The sequence below is a fragment of the Amblyomma mixtum genome, chromosome 3 (assembly GCF_055824585.1).
Source record: "Amblyomma mixtum isolate Tamu chromosome 3, ASM5582458v1, whole genome shotgun sequence".
In the NCBI taxonomy this organism is placed as follows: domain Eukaryota; kingdom Metazoa; phylum Arthropoda; class Arachnida; order Ixodida; family Ixodidae; genus Amblyomma; species Amblyomma mixtum.
This window is the reverse complement of record NC_143014.1, coordinates 311,384,647-311,398,272: the sequence shown is the minus strand read 5'-3', so window position 1 is coordinate 311,398,272 and position 13,626 is coordinate 311,384,647. Positions and strand designations below refer to the sequence as shown.

General features: G+C 50.0%; 2 protein-coding genes across 5 annotated transcripts in view; both read left to right on the top strand.

Moving 5' to 3' along the window:
- LOC149355607 (uncharacterized) overlaps positions 1 to 6,909 on the top strand; it is a 66,840-nt gene extending 59,931 nt beyond the window's left edge. The window contains exon 2 of the mRNA XM_089583946.1: positions 6,861 to 6,909. Coding sequence (XP_089440072.1) covers positions 6,861 to 6,869 — 9 coding nt within the window. The 3' untranslated portion in view covers positions 6,870 to 6,909. The remainder of the gene's footprint in view (positions 1 to 6,860) is intronic.
- A 4,225-nt stretch (positions 6,910 to 11,134) lies between these two features.
- The window catches only part of Axud1 (AXIN1 up-regulated 1), a 43,419-nt gene continuing 40,927 nt past the window's right edge, over positions 11,135 to 13,626 (top strand). The window contains exon 1 of one of the 4 annotated variants that reach the window (XM_089583944.1): positions 11,135 to 11,395. Coding sequence is in view for 3 of the 4 variants with exons in the window: in XM_089583945.1 (XP_089440071.1) it covers positions 11,463 to 11,830 (368 nt within the window). In the remaining variant the exon portion in view is untranslated. Of the gene's footprint in view, positions 11,396 to 11,416; positions 11,831 to 13,626 lie in introns of those variants that run through there. The other 3 variants (XM_089583945.1, XM_089583942.1, XM_089583943.1) reach the window with 3 other exon arrangements.

The following is a 13,626-nucleotide window of genomic DNA, read 5'->3' as shown; positions in this document are numbered from 1 at the left end:
GTCTATGCAGCGAAGTTCCCCCGCTCCACACAAACGAGCTTAAAATTGCCCACTCTCACACAAAACTGAAAGCAGCAGCCCTGCTGCAGATAATTATCCGGTGCCATTTTGCTGCTTCTGCGAGGACACCTCGTCAGCTTCGCGGACCACATTTACCCGCGCAATACAATTTCCGTTAACAATGGTGCCACGAAACGAACGAGCCTTAAAACTTTTAACATTTTACTCGTCTGGCAAGGAAGAGCAATAAGTAGCGCAAGTACCTCAAACAGCGCATCAAGTATGCCAGCCGCCATTAACATTTTACTCGTCTGGCAAGGAAGAGCAATAAGTAGCGCAAGTACCTCAAACAGCGCATCAAGTATGCCAGCCGCCATCCTCAAGGGATAGGCGGAGCGCTCCGATCGCCACAGGCCACCTCTGCAAACGGCGAGCAGCTGCCGCTCCAGCCGATGATGATGATGATGATGATGATGTAGCCTTCCCTTTGTAACGGGCGGGCCCCTACCAAAGGTGCCCTGGCTGGATAGATACACACATAAAAACACCACTATCAAACGCGAAGCGGCAAACACACACGCGAATACCGACGAAACAGTACTGGTCTAATGTCGCACCAGCGTCCACCACTCTGTCAGTCGGCGCTTCGTCGCTGAAACTGCCGCATGGTTTGCCGCATCCGCTGTGCAGCCCTCGTTCGAAGAACGGAAACCCAGCGCCTGCGGAAACGTAGCGCCCTCGTGCGGTGGCGTTGGCAGCCTCTCGCAGAGTAGGACGATGTGCTCCGTTGTTTCGTCGTGCTCTCCGCAGGCTCTGCACTGGGTGCATTCGACTGTAGTGTCGAAGCGCTTGCGGTACACAAGCGTTGGCATGGCACCCGCGCGTGCCTCAAACTACAGGCGGCTGCCTACACTGTTGTCGTAGAAGCTCTCAACGCAGATGTCCTGCTTGGCTGCCCGGTACACTTCCAGTGTCGACTTCCCCTCCATGGCAGCCCTCCACGCCTCTCGCTCCTGCGCATGCACTTGGGTATTAACTTCCTTGGCCCATTTGCTCGCGTTGTCGGCTTGTACTTCATTTCTGAAGAAGCCGAACTTGCGACGAAGGTGTTGGAGCCGCTTCACCCATGTAGTCCGCAGGCAGTATTGACTTACATAGTCAAAGACTCTGCGCGCCCATCGATTTTTGTGCATCAGGCGCAGCCGGCCGTCGTAGGCTATTTTGCTTCTTGCCTCGCGAGCCTCGAAGGTAGACCAACCGAGGTCTCCCTGCACTGCCTCGTTAGCCACCCGCCCATGACACCCCGTCGCCAGACGTCCCACCGCTCGCTGACCATGCTCGAGCCATTCCCTTGTGGGCGCTGTCACGCAGATAACTGAGTTTGCAAATGACAATGCGGGCACATGAACTGCCTTCCACAGCTCGCGGACCATAACAAATCGATTGCAGCCCCATAGGCACCGCCTTCTCAATATGTTTCCCGCTCGCTGCGAAGCTTGTTTCAAGTGTTCCTCACAAGGGCGTCCGCAGAATTTTTTGCAGGGGGGGGCCCCGTTGGTGCCCCGGGGGGGGGGGGGGGGTATGTTTGTAGCAGAAAGGCGCTATTTGCGGAGTAAATTTATTTATTTATATATAAATAAAAATTAAACAAAATGCACACATGAAAGAAAAATTACAAACAGCAAATTAAAGCGCGGCTAGGAGAGGTACATTGGAGTTTATCAACGAAGAAACAACTAAAATTAATAAAAATGCAAAAAGATGCTATATCACTTCGTGGAGAAGAGTGCTCAGTCTTGCTGCATACGGGTTCTCGACTCACCCGGATTGATGACCAGCACACAGCACAATATGTTCACAAACACGCAACTACAGTCACTCAGTCAGTCTTCCTTGAACAGCAACTGTAGGCGCCTCGGATTTTTCTGGGCGAATTGCGTAATTACACGTGTGATAAATTCACTTCTGTGCTTCATTACACGCTCTCGGTGCACACTCATCATACACATTGATTGGAAAAACTGTTGAACGCGTACGTTGAAAACAAAAGATGACTATATATACAACGAAAACTTATTTACAAGATAAATGCACGCTCGCAGCTTCATACACCTCGCTCCATCTTGCTTGCGCATCCGCACAGTCGAGCAACCGCACACACACTGCTCTCCGCTCGTCGTTTTCTCGTCCGCTGTCTTGGTTGTTCTCAGCTTCGCTGACAACCGGCCACTAAAAACACCCAAGCACAAACACAGAGGCGCGCACACGTGCAAGGGCTTACTTGCCGCAGTATCCCCGAATGCGCACTTTGGGGGTGAAAGGAACGCCGCGCAACTTCTGAGGGGAAGGGACACTCGCCACTCCAGTCGGAAAATTTGTTTTTGTGTTTTTATGGGGTTCAGAGCCCCAAAACGACTCAGGCTATGAGGGATGGAGTAGTACAGAGTTCCGGGTAATGTCGACCACCTGGGTCTCTTTACCATGCACTGACACGCACAGTACATGGGCGCTGTTGTGATTTGAGGCCCAGCCAGAGGTGACAGGCGAGCCAGGCAGGCGCCATCGGGCTGCGTTGACCAAAGGCGCTGGTTTTCGCAGAAGACGCAAAGAACGCTGGTGTGGGGGCGCCTCGGGAGACTGCGTCGCCGTGAACAAAAGCAGCTAATCCCCTTTGCCGGAGATTCTGAAAGCGGCGCTTCTACCGAACTGCGCTACCCGTGGATCGGAGGAGACAGCGAGCGGCGGCGGCGCCAACTCGTCGCCCGCTTGCCCCTGAGCAGCCCGACAAAGCGGGGGTGGACACGGCTGATTTGTCCTTCCCCCCTCAAGAATTCATCGGTGGCCGGCGTACGAACCTGTGCCCTGTGCACTGTCTGCCTCCGAGTCGCTATCTCTCTAGAGATCAAAGAAACAGACACCCATCTCAAGGCGGCTCGAAACACATGCTCGCCGGTGCCGCTGTATGTCTGGAACAGGTCGCCCTTCAGTAGAGCTAACGATGGCGTGGTTTGAAAACGGCGGAACGACGCACGCCCGGACGCGGCATTTCGCAGATGTGACCATGCGGGGCTGCTTTTACCCTTTTGACTGAGCGCACCACCGCCCCTGGCGTGCGGCCATCACTCACGGTTCGAGTGAGTGATTTTCCAGGGGGGTGCAGCCGCCCCCCCTTGCCCCCCCTCCGGACGCCCATGGTTCCTCATGTTTTGCAGCATATTCTGGCTGCGTGCTGAACCTAATGCCTAGGTATCGGTATTCAGTTGCCATCTCGAGGACGTCCCCGTTTGGTAGGTGGACCGGCTGCTCGGCGTCCAGCGGCGCTGAAAAACACAGCACCGCCGACTTCTTTGAGTTGAAGCTCAGGCCAAGTGGCGCCATGGTCTCAGCGCATATGTTGATGAGAGCCTGGAGGTCCGCATTGGTCTCTGCCATTAATACTACATCATCGGCAAAGACTAGGCCCGGTAATATCCATCGGTCCTTTACACCACCGCTGATGTAGCTTAGCGTGAACCCCAACTGCGCTTCCAACAGCTTGCGCTCCACCCCTGCAGCGTACAACATATACAAAAGAGGGGACAACAGGCAGCCCTGCCTCAACCCTTTCTGTACGGCCACTGGCTCCGAGCTGACGCCGCACACTGTGGCCACCACTGTGCAGCGTGCATAGAGGCGACGAAGCACGTCGATCCAGGCGGAGGGCATTTCCAATGACTCTAGGCGTTGCATTAGAGGCTCATGTGGTATGCTGTCATACGCCTTCGCGACGTCCATAAAACAGCAGGTCAGCCCACGAGCTTCCCTTCTTGCAACCTCAATACACTGGGTGAGGACAAAAATATTATCCTCCAGCCGCCGGTCTCGACGAAAATCATTTTGGAGCTCCGTCAGATGCCCATTTTGCTCCGCCCAGCCACTCATCCGCACTTTTAACACCTGCGTAAACACTCTGTACATTACACTTGTCACTGTCAGAGGCCGGTAGTCACGCAGAAGGCCGCTGTCCCCACCCCTCTTGGGAATCAGTGTCACTCTTGCACGAAGCCAGTCTGCTGGTATTGGTGCACCTTCCAGAATGTCCCCGAAGATATTCGCCATTTGTTTTCTTGACTGGGCACCGAGGCACTTGACGAGGCCAGCGGGGATGCCATCCAAACCGCAGGCTGTACGCGCGCTGATTTTGCCAATGGCCCTGTCGACTGCTCCACTCGAAACCGTCCAATGCCTGTCGTCCGGAGCCGATTGCCGTTGGAAAAAGCGCCGCGCCACGGATGAAGCGAGAGCTACACAAGAAGGGGTAGACAGCAACAACCTGACAGACGCCAGGAGTAGGACAGCGCTACCACCACCGCGCGCCGATACGCAAGCATGACGCAAGCAGTGCCACCATCCGGTCTAGCGCCGCAGCGCGGCAACTAACTGAAATGAGGCGTACCGACGGCTCCCATTGCGAAGCGAGCGATGCGGCTGGCATTGTAAAAATAGAGGAGGCGCTGGTAAAAGAATCTGGTCTTTACAAAACATGCGTCAGTTTCGCACACTCCGCATGAGGCTAGGGTCAGCCATGGTGGCAGTGCTTGAACGCATGGAGTACATGGAGTGTGCGATTTCTCATCGTATTCCGTGGGAACGTTGTGTTTGAAGAGCCTCGACATAGAATTAATTATTCGCTTATTGCTGGCGAGCTTGTTCAACAGTTCTTTCTTTGATGGAGCTGAAGGAAGACAGTTTGCTTGCTTTCGCTACTGGGCGAAGTGGACCCGTCAGTACGAATTAGGACTACAAGTCGTTCTCATCGGCTGGAATTGTGACCTTTCCAGGTGCGTGCTCAGTTCACTCATTGAGGTGTATTTTATGCTATTTTTGCGTTCGTAATGAAAAACTTCTAACGCATTTATCGGCACGTTATATTTTTATCGTTTGGCTGTTTTGCCAAACTCGCTGTGTATTGAAACAAAGTCTGGTGATTTATGTAACTGACCTCTACAACCGAAATGTGGACATGCGTTCGGATGGTGTGCCGAAGTGCATGTGGAAGCACACTCCGCTCAGCACGACTGCCTTTTAGTGCCGCAAGGGCAACCTTTGACGCTTCATAGACTTGCGTCGGTAAAAATGGCGTACATTACTGTACTTGTTTGTAGTGGTTGCTGTGCTATTCTCTTGTTTGTCACCTATAAAAGTAAACAATTATGCTTTGTTTTGCAGCAGCCCTGACCTATTGGGCTGGGCAGAGGAGTATTGATGCCACCGCAGGTATAAACCTGACGATTATGCTCAACGAGAAGATTCAAGATTCAGTGAAAGCACCGAGCGCAATAAAACACTGACGCACTCAAAAGTCATCCGCAGTGTTTTGGGCTCCCGTGATGAACATGTACTCGCTTACTGAACTGTATTTGAGCTAGGTGGAGTGTTTGGACGTCCCGACGACTCCATAGGGAAGTTTGTGGCTGGGATGTAGTAGGTTCCCGTTGCATCTGGATTGTAACAGGTGCCAGCTGCATCTCATATTGCAACTGGTTCCAGTCGCAACTGGTTTAAGGAACAAATTTCCAGTTGCAACAACTGGAAATGTGTTCCTTAAACCAGTTGGACTGGAACCAGTTAGAAATTTTCCCCTGGGTATTGGTCTATGTATAGTCATATTCTCTTTATATGGACGTCTAGACTACGTAGACTGGGCGTCCGTCCACAAATATCTGGTAAATGTCGAGCTGGATGTCTGCACAACGTACTATACCTCGGTCTGGATTCCAATTTTGATGTAGGTACGTAGATTTTTGGTAAACGGTACAAAAATGGATGTCTGGTGGAGGTGTCTGAGGTCCAGCGTAAATATTTCGCTGATGTCAAATCAAATCAAATCTTTATTTTCCTTGGAATAAGGATGGAGCAGTCGCAAAAAGCTGCTCGAAGTGGCAGCTTGACGAGGCGACTGCCCCTACATCTTGGCAGCAGTTTGCATCACATCATGCATAGTTCTCATACATTTGAAAACGATAACTGAAATGATAATGTAATTAAGCAGGAAAGAAACGACGAACAGTAACATACATGAAAGCAAAAACAAAAAAGGAAAAATGGAAATACAAATAATACATGCAAAATATATAAATACAAATTCACGCACGCTTCTGCATATTTTCAACACAGGTGAATTTTAAACAGTAAGATAAAGTAAAGCGGGAGGTTCTTTTACAAAACATTATTTCACAAGAAACAGGGTCTTCAAGCATTTTTTGGGAAGGCGACATACATCTATTCCAGAGCTATTAAACTTGTTTAGCAGCATTGGGAGATTATATCGTAATGACTGCAAGGCGTATAATTATTTTTCGGCGTTGGAGTGTACCATTTGTTTGTCAATCGAGTTGCATACGACGTACTTGGGTTGGGGCTCAATTGTGATAAGTCTGCATAAAATGTATTTGTGTTCGTAATTGCTCTGCAGTAGGTCCGGAGTAATCTGTATTGGTATAAATTACTTGCTTTAATTATTTTATATTGGTCGAATAGTTCCTGCGTGTGTGAAGCAAATGGTGCATTAGCAATAATCCTTACCACTTTCTTTTGCATTCGTACTAATTTGTCAATGTTTGTTTTTGTGGTTGTTCCCCAAATCAGATTACAATAGGTCAAGTGCGTGGTTTTATGGTTTTATGTCGTTTTATGGTTTACTGGGTGCATGCCCTACTTGACGTAAAATCCACCGGTGTTGCTCTCCCGCGTGCTTTTCTTTTGCCTTTATCATGTGCAGGTTAATAGCACCCTCTGCCTCGTGATTCTTGGCCGAACCCCCAGTGTGGGCATGAGCCATCTTTTGAAAGGCTAACAACAAGTTCTGGTGCGGTGCGCAGTCTTGCTGAGAAGACGTGTAGAAGATGCAACCGCTGAGACCCGTACCCGATGCGGTGATGGAGTATCCGCGACCGCCGGTTATTCCTGACGACGAAACTGTGTGGGTGATACGACGGACCACTGCGGACAGCTTGATGGTCGACGTGGTGTCATGGACACGCTGGACCGACCGCACTAAACACCGTCCTGGACGCTTCAGAGTTCACTAACGTGAGTGATCACGAGGAACTGTACGCTAGGGCCTTTGACTATATTTCGCGATATGAGATTAAATGGGTCGTAAGAGAACTTCGCCATGCGACATTGGACAAGTGTACAATGTCTTGTCTAGGTCTTTCGTGTTACTTTTCGGTGTTTTCTATCCCGCCTTGTTTTTCTGCCCGTGTTATTGCCTGTGAGTGAGGACCCGCCCTTTAATTCATGACGGTAACGTCACACTTGGTGGCAGCGGTGGGATCGTGTCTGCTTAGCTCTACTTTTAAGCTAACAACACTCACCATGCACGTAGTAACTCTACCTTCTTGAGGTTGGAGTGATCAAGTTTTAGTATAACCTCCTTGGGAGTGATGCACACGAAATAGGGATTGCAAAGCGCAGTGGATGATTGGAACTGCCCATGACTTTGCTCGGTACGATAATCGCTTGCGGAATGGTAACTCCTGCAACGATTTCAAAAAAAAAATTAAATGGAGAAGTTTGCACGCTGAACCTCTGAGTTTGCATAGGGTGGTTAATGAACGCACAACAAGATTCGGGATACGTGCGGGTGTATGCGGCACGATTTGGAAGCACTGAACCAGTGTGCGGCAGACAACTGGAAACAGTTCCCTAAAAGAGCGCGAAAAGTTTTACATATCGTCTATTGGATGCAACTGGATCAGGCGATATGCAAAATTGGTTGGTGGTCTGGCAACACTGGGACCGCAGCTTCCGGTTCCCATCTCGGCTCGGTCCACGGTGTGGCATTACAGAGGCTAGAATGTTTTCGAGAACCTTGTAGCCTCTGTAGTGGCATGGATGACATGGATAACATGGAGGAAAAAAAAACTGAGGAGGGAGCGCGGCGCCAAGCGGCCAGCCTTCGCAAGCCAAGTGCTCGTGAAGCCGCCATGGAAGCCGCTCCCTTCCTCGTTTTTCGCTCTCTCAGTCAGTCCTTTATGTTTTGCTTCTGGTATGTTTTAGTCTGCGTGGCCCGTGGCGCGGGCGTCTACAGCAAGGAGGAGGTTGATCTAGTCATTTTGCCGCGCTGGTCCGCGCATCCGCGTGCGCAACGGAGCTAGATATCACCGCACGCGATCACGTGGCATGATCACGGGGGCCGACTCTCTCCTTTTTACTATAGAGTTACTTTTTATGACTGGCTTCACGGCTTTCGCCGGACGCTCCGTCCTCATTTTTTTCCTCCATGCCGTAGAGCTGGTGCAGCTAGTGCGTCGTGTATTATATATATATATATATATATATATATATATATATAGAGAGAGAGAGAGAGAGAGAGAGAGCCGTACCCTACCACAGAATGTTTGTCGTTTACTGGGAAAAGGTCGTTAGGTTGATTTGTATAGACCGTTTACAGAGAGCAGTTTGCTCAGATGGCGCCACCAGGAGGTCCGCCACTTCTAGCCTTCAAAGCCGGCGATAGCAGCATCGCCGCGCAGGGCGAAACGCTGTTGCGCAGCTTTTGTACGAACGTCGACTCTTAAACATCCCAGCTGTAATACGGATGTCATGCGTAGTTGAATTAATTTAAATGTGAATGAATTTAGCTGTTTGTTGAATTAATATCTAGATCTAATATCCCTGTGGTGTAGTCTCGGAAAAATAGACGCGCTTGTTACATAAAGGAAACCGCGATACAATTACAGCCGTTTTTGGAGGAGCTGTCTTGCGAGTTCATGCTGCTTCCAAGTAGAACAAAACGTTAATGTGTTGTTCCACGAAAAAATAAGCATATCACAAATGCCGCGCGCCAGTTTATTTCGACGCCAGCAGTAGCTGCGGGAATGGCAGAGCGAGCGTCCATGCCTGTAACATTTCACACCTTCGACAAACACTGATCCAATGCATCGAATGATCGGTGCTTTTTTAGACCTTTGCAATAAGTGCTTCCTTGGCGTCGGCACAGTGCTCAATAAACTGTCGTGTGTACTTGGCGCTAGTACGGTGGAAGCAGTAACTGAGCGTCTGCAAAAGTACTCAAAGGAGGCGCTTCAACATGCAATTCTGTCGCCCAGTGCAAAGCTCTACAGAAGTGCGCTATTGCACGGGTCAGCGGTGAAATTTAACATTACAGGACTTCGAATATTCCAGCTTATTCTGGCTGCTTTATCTGCGGGGGCTGAACTCGGAGCAGTTTTCAGTTTTACTTAGCAAGAGAGCACGGTCGAAGGTCGCTGAGCTTCTGAAGGGATCCTTGAAAAACATCCATACTCTTCCTTTGGAAGCCGGAATGTTAAGGGAGGATAAAGTAAATATCTGGGCAATAGGCCGGCGATCACGCGCACGCGGACGTTCGGCTGTAAGTCCGGTGCACAGTGCTGAGCAGCGAACGTTCTTGATAGCTGTGAATACATATTGCTCCATGCGGCAAAAATATCGAGCTCTAAAAAGCACGCTTTCGGGCATTGGCCCGCTTGTGCAGTTCGACAACCAATTATGCGGTCCACAAATATCGTGACGTGGTGAATTGACGAATAAATATGAACGCGCAGGTAGCTGACCGCGGTCTGTTGGCCCATTCGAGCCGATGCGGGCAGTCTGAAGGAGACAGCTGGTTGAAGCAAACATTTCCCAGCACCAACACGTTCTATGCGCACTCACAAGAAATATTTGTGGCGTCCGCAACCTCGTTATCCACAACGACAGCCGGAGAAGCGTCTTGTAGCCGGGCACCAGCGCGCCGGCAGCCGTCGAAACTAAAGTCCATTTATGAGCTTTTCTAAAAAAAGCAAAGCTGATCTAAAGACTTTAGTCGAAACGAGAAGGACCGAAGGCCAGCGATGGCGGAGTGGTCATGTGACCAAATATGGCGGCGCTGTATAACGTCTATAAATAAATGTTAATGAAATATCTGGCCTTTAGTTTATTTACGACAAACCGAGATTTTGAAAATAAAAACCACGAATTTTGAAACTAAAAACGGTATTAAAAGGTAGAGTTACGCAGGCAAATAATAAACATTGTTTTTAAAAAAACAATTTGTTGCTGCGCTACCATACATCTTGAATCAAGGAAAGCATGTCAACAGCGTTCGCTTCCTTTACAGCTTCCTTGCCCTGCCTTCCTGTTGCATCCATCTAGACACCGACAGCGATGCCATAGACCTTCAATGCTTTACTAGGGACCCTAGCTTTACGGTCATGAAACTTCTCCGTACCGCTGCTTCAATATGTTGACGGAGCCTTCCACGAGACGGCGCTAAGAGTCCTTTGGGGATAGAGTTACTGTATATGCTACCAAAGGTAGCATTTGGGGAGCGTCTTCATAGTCACAGCGTGACAGAGTGTAAATAAATGGCTTAGGTAGCAAGAGTCTTCAGCAGCTGGCTTTGCCACCTCCGAAAGTGTCAGCAAAAAAAAAAAAAATACATTTCAGGTAGCATTATCAAACTGCCGGTGCATACGTCATTACGTCATGTGACCGCTTTTGTATACCGCGCACTCCGGTTCTTAAGATGCCGCCATAACGTATTGTTTTCATCATTAGTGAGATTGCAGTATTTCTCACAAGGTAAAACGCCAGCCATAAGCAGCCTTATGCACTTCGATGAAAGCGAGGACTCGGCTGAGACAGGCGCAACCCAGACACATACAGATATGTTACTGACCACTGCGCTAGATCTTCCAGAGTGATATTGCAGGCAAGCTGCGGTGAAAATGAATGCGCAGGCTGGACTCATGTACAAAAATCACTGCTTTATAAAAAGCAACGAGAGAAAGTAAGCGCGTTAATTGTTGGCCAGAAAACCGCCGCTGACAAGGTTTACTAGCGGCCGCTGTCGATCGCACAGGGTTTTTAGTGTCTCGGTGTTGCAGCCAAGCTTTCAGGTGACAACCAGTATAGTAGCGTCCATCCTAAGCCCAAATACCGATCCCCAGAAAGCACGAATGCCAAGCGAATAAGAGCCTGTTGGCCGGAAAACAGCCGCTGCGAACAGGGCTCGCGCAGCTATTCGTGCCCCCTCGCCGACAGCCATGCCACTAGCGGCGCGCGCTGTCCCTATATGAAACTTTGGCCGGAGTTTCGTGACCAGAACAAGTTGGACTATGGCGATACCATATCCTAGCAATTCGGCTCTTGAGGCTGGCAGCGTTCCATTGGTTTCATGCAACTTTCCATTTAGGTTTGTGTTGGCTGAGGCGAATAGCCGGGGCTACGAAGTCGCCATTCATTCCTGTGTCCGTGAGGTTGCAATTTGTCGCTGTGACCCATTTCTCCGCCTGTCACTGGGACCAGAACTGACAGAAATTTATGATCTCACGCGTTGAGCCTCAAACCAAGGTGGCAGGGAGGCCGGGGATGCACTTCTAGAAAGGTGAGTGGCTCGAGTGGCTGGTCCAGTTTGTCGGCGGCCGCTGCCTCGAAAGCTGCCTCGCGCCGCAATGAGACGCTCGCCTCACGTGCTGCCTGTGCATGTATCGCGTGCTGCCGAAGGGGAGCGGCTCGTGCGGCTGCGATCGACCAAGCCGAGGCGTTCCCTTTCCGCATGCACGGACGCGGCGGCCGTAACGGCAGTTCGAAGGAGGGGAAGAGGGCCGGATGTCGCAGCTTTCCGCGCTCACGCAGAGGTTCACATTGCTCGGACCGTATTCGTGGCGAAAATGAGAGCTGCTGCTTCGGATTACCCCCCGAAGCATCTGCAACGCAGAGCGCGCAGCGTTCCCTGGCAGCGTTCCGAGTGCGGCTACACTTCGGTACGGGCGACAAGTGGACCCTTGCGACCACCACCTGGCACCGCGTGCGAACGCCGGTAAAAAACGTCTCGCTGCCTGCCTCTATGGGTACTGGCGTACCAGCGTTCGGGGACTTTCGGTAAAGTTCGGAAACTTTGGGTAGCGTTCGAGAACTTTGGACCGCAGCCAGGAGGTGTTAACGCGCGCGTCGCGAGCTGCCCGCGTCCCTGCAGTCTGCTGAATTTCCGCTGCGTTGCACAATTTTCTACTGATTTGCGATCGCCCTTTGCACATTTTGGCCTTCCGAATCTTACGAGGCTTATAATAATGTTGGAGCGGACGCTGATCCTTTTGGACTTCCATTCCGATTTCTGACTGCGTGTGAAAGCCGACGCGGACGCTGTGAATAAATTGTCAGCCTCTCAGTTTGTGTCGCTTCTGCCGTTATCGTATTGTGTTTGAGCGTGGTCGTGGTTAAATCTGTCATTAGCAGTCAGGTGTCTGCAGTCAAGGTCGAAAACCGCCCGCAAACTGGACTTAGAAGGCAGAACGCAGGACGGCGGCGTTCGACCTGCGTTCGTCCTGCGTTCGGCCTGCGTTCATGGAGCGTTTTGCGTTCGTCTTGTTTTGCACCTTTTCCCGGTCCTATCTCCCGGAGAGCAGTTCGTGCTTTTCAGTCATGCCGTACCACCTAGCCCTTTACTGCACGATCTTTATCTTCAGTAAAGCTTGCACAGTTGAGATGGCAACACAATTCAAGAAAGAGCAAGTCACAATAGTTCTAAGTTGTGACTGTGCTGTTTGTAGTATTGAAGAAAAGCAGTGCTTGTGTTTTTAGTAGCTTTTGCAGAAGGTGATTCCAGAGTGGCTTTCCTGGAGCATTTCAATACCTGGTGACTAGGCCTGTCTGCTGAGTGGCTGTGCAAGAATGAAAGAAAATTGTGGCTTGTGATCGCCAGACTGTCAGCGCTGTGATTGAAATGTGCTGCATGAATAGCAGTAGCGCACGCAGTGTGTGGATGCCTTGATATCTTATGGAGTTGAAGTTGTATTACATCATCAGTTATGATGGAGTAGCAGGTTTATGCCATCAATTTTCATCAAGTTTTTTTCTTGTCCAGATCATGTTAAGAGGGCATATTAGAGTCAGTGATGATAAACAGGACCGTGGCTTTATTCCTTCTCGTTGACAATTTAAAATATCGCAGCTGGTAAACATAGCTGAAGACATCTCGAAAAATTTTGTTATTTCTAGTGGACACAGTGGGTGTGTTCAAAGTGAATGGCATCTGGGATGCGGCTTTTGTTGGCTGTAGCAGAACCTATTCACTGTAGCAAAGTGGCCTGCTGGATGGGTTGCGTACAGTAAATGTGTACAGTAAAGGGTGCCAGTGTCATCCTGCTTATGTGACATTTGTTACAGAGTGCTTTTTTATTTTAGGCAGGTTTTGTGAAAGTAGCTTGTTTAGTATAGGAAACGGAAACGTCCCTGAAGTTGACAACCACTAACTTGCTTTGACACCTGTCATGGTGGTTCATTGGCGAATGTGTTCTACTACTGTGAGGATAAGGTCATGGGGTGGCTGCATTTTGGTAGCAGCGAAATGCAAAAATGCCCATTTGCTACCCAATGTTAGTGCGCAATAATGAACTGCAGGTGGTTGAAATTGAGCTCTTTCTTACAGCACCTGTCAGAACCCTACTGCAATTTCAGAACACTCAACCCCACATATTGCCCCGCCGTGGTGGCTCAGTGGTTACAGTGCTCGGCTGCTGACCCGAAAGACATGGGTTCGATCCCGGCCATGGTAGCCGAATTTCGATGAGGGCGAAATTTTAGAGGCCCGTGTACTATGCGATGTCAGTGCACGTT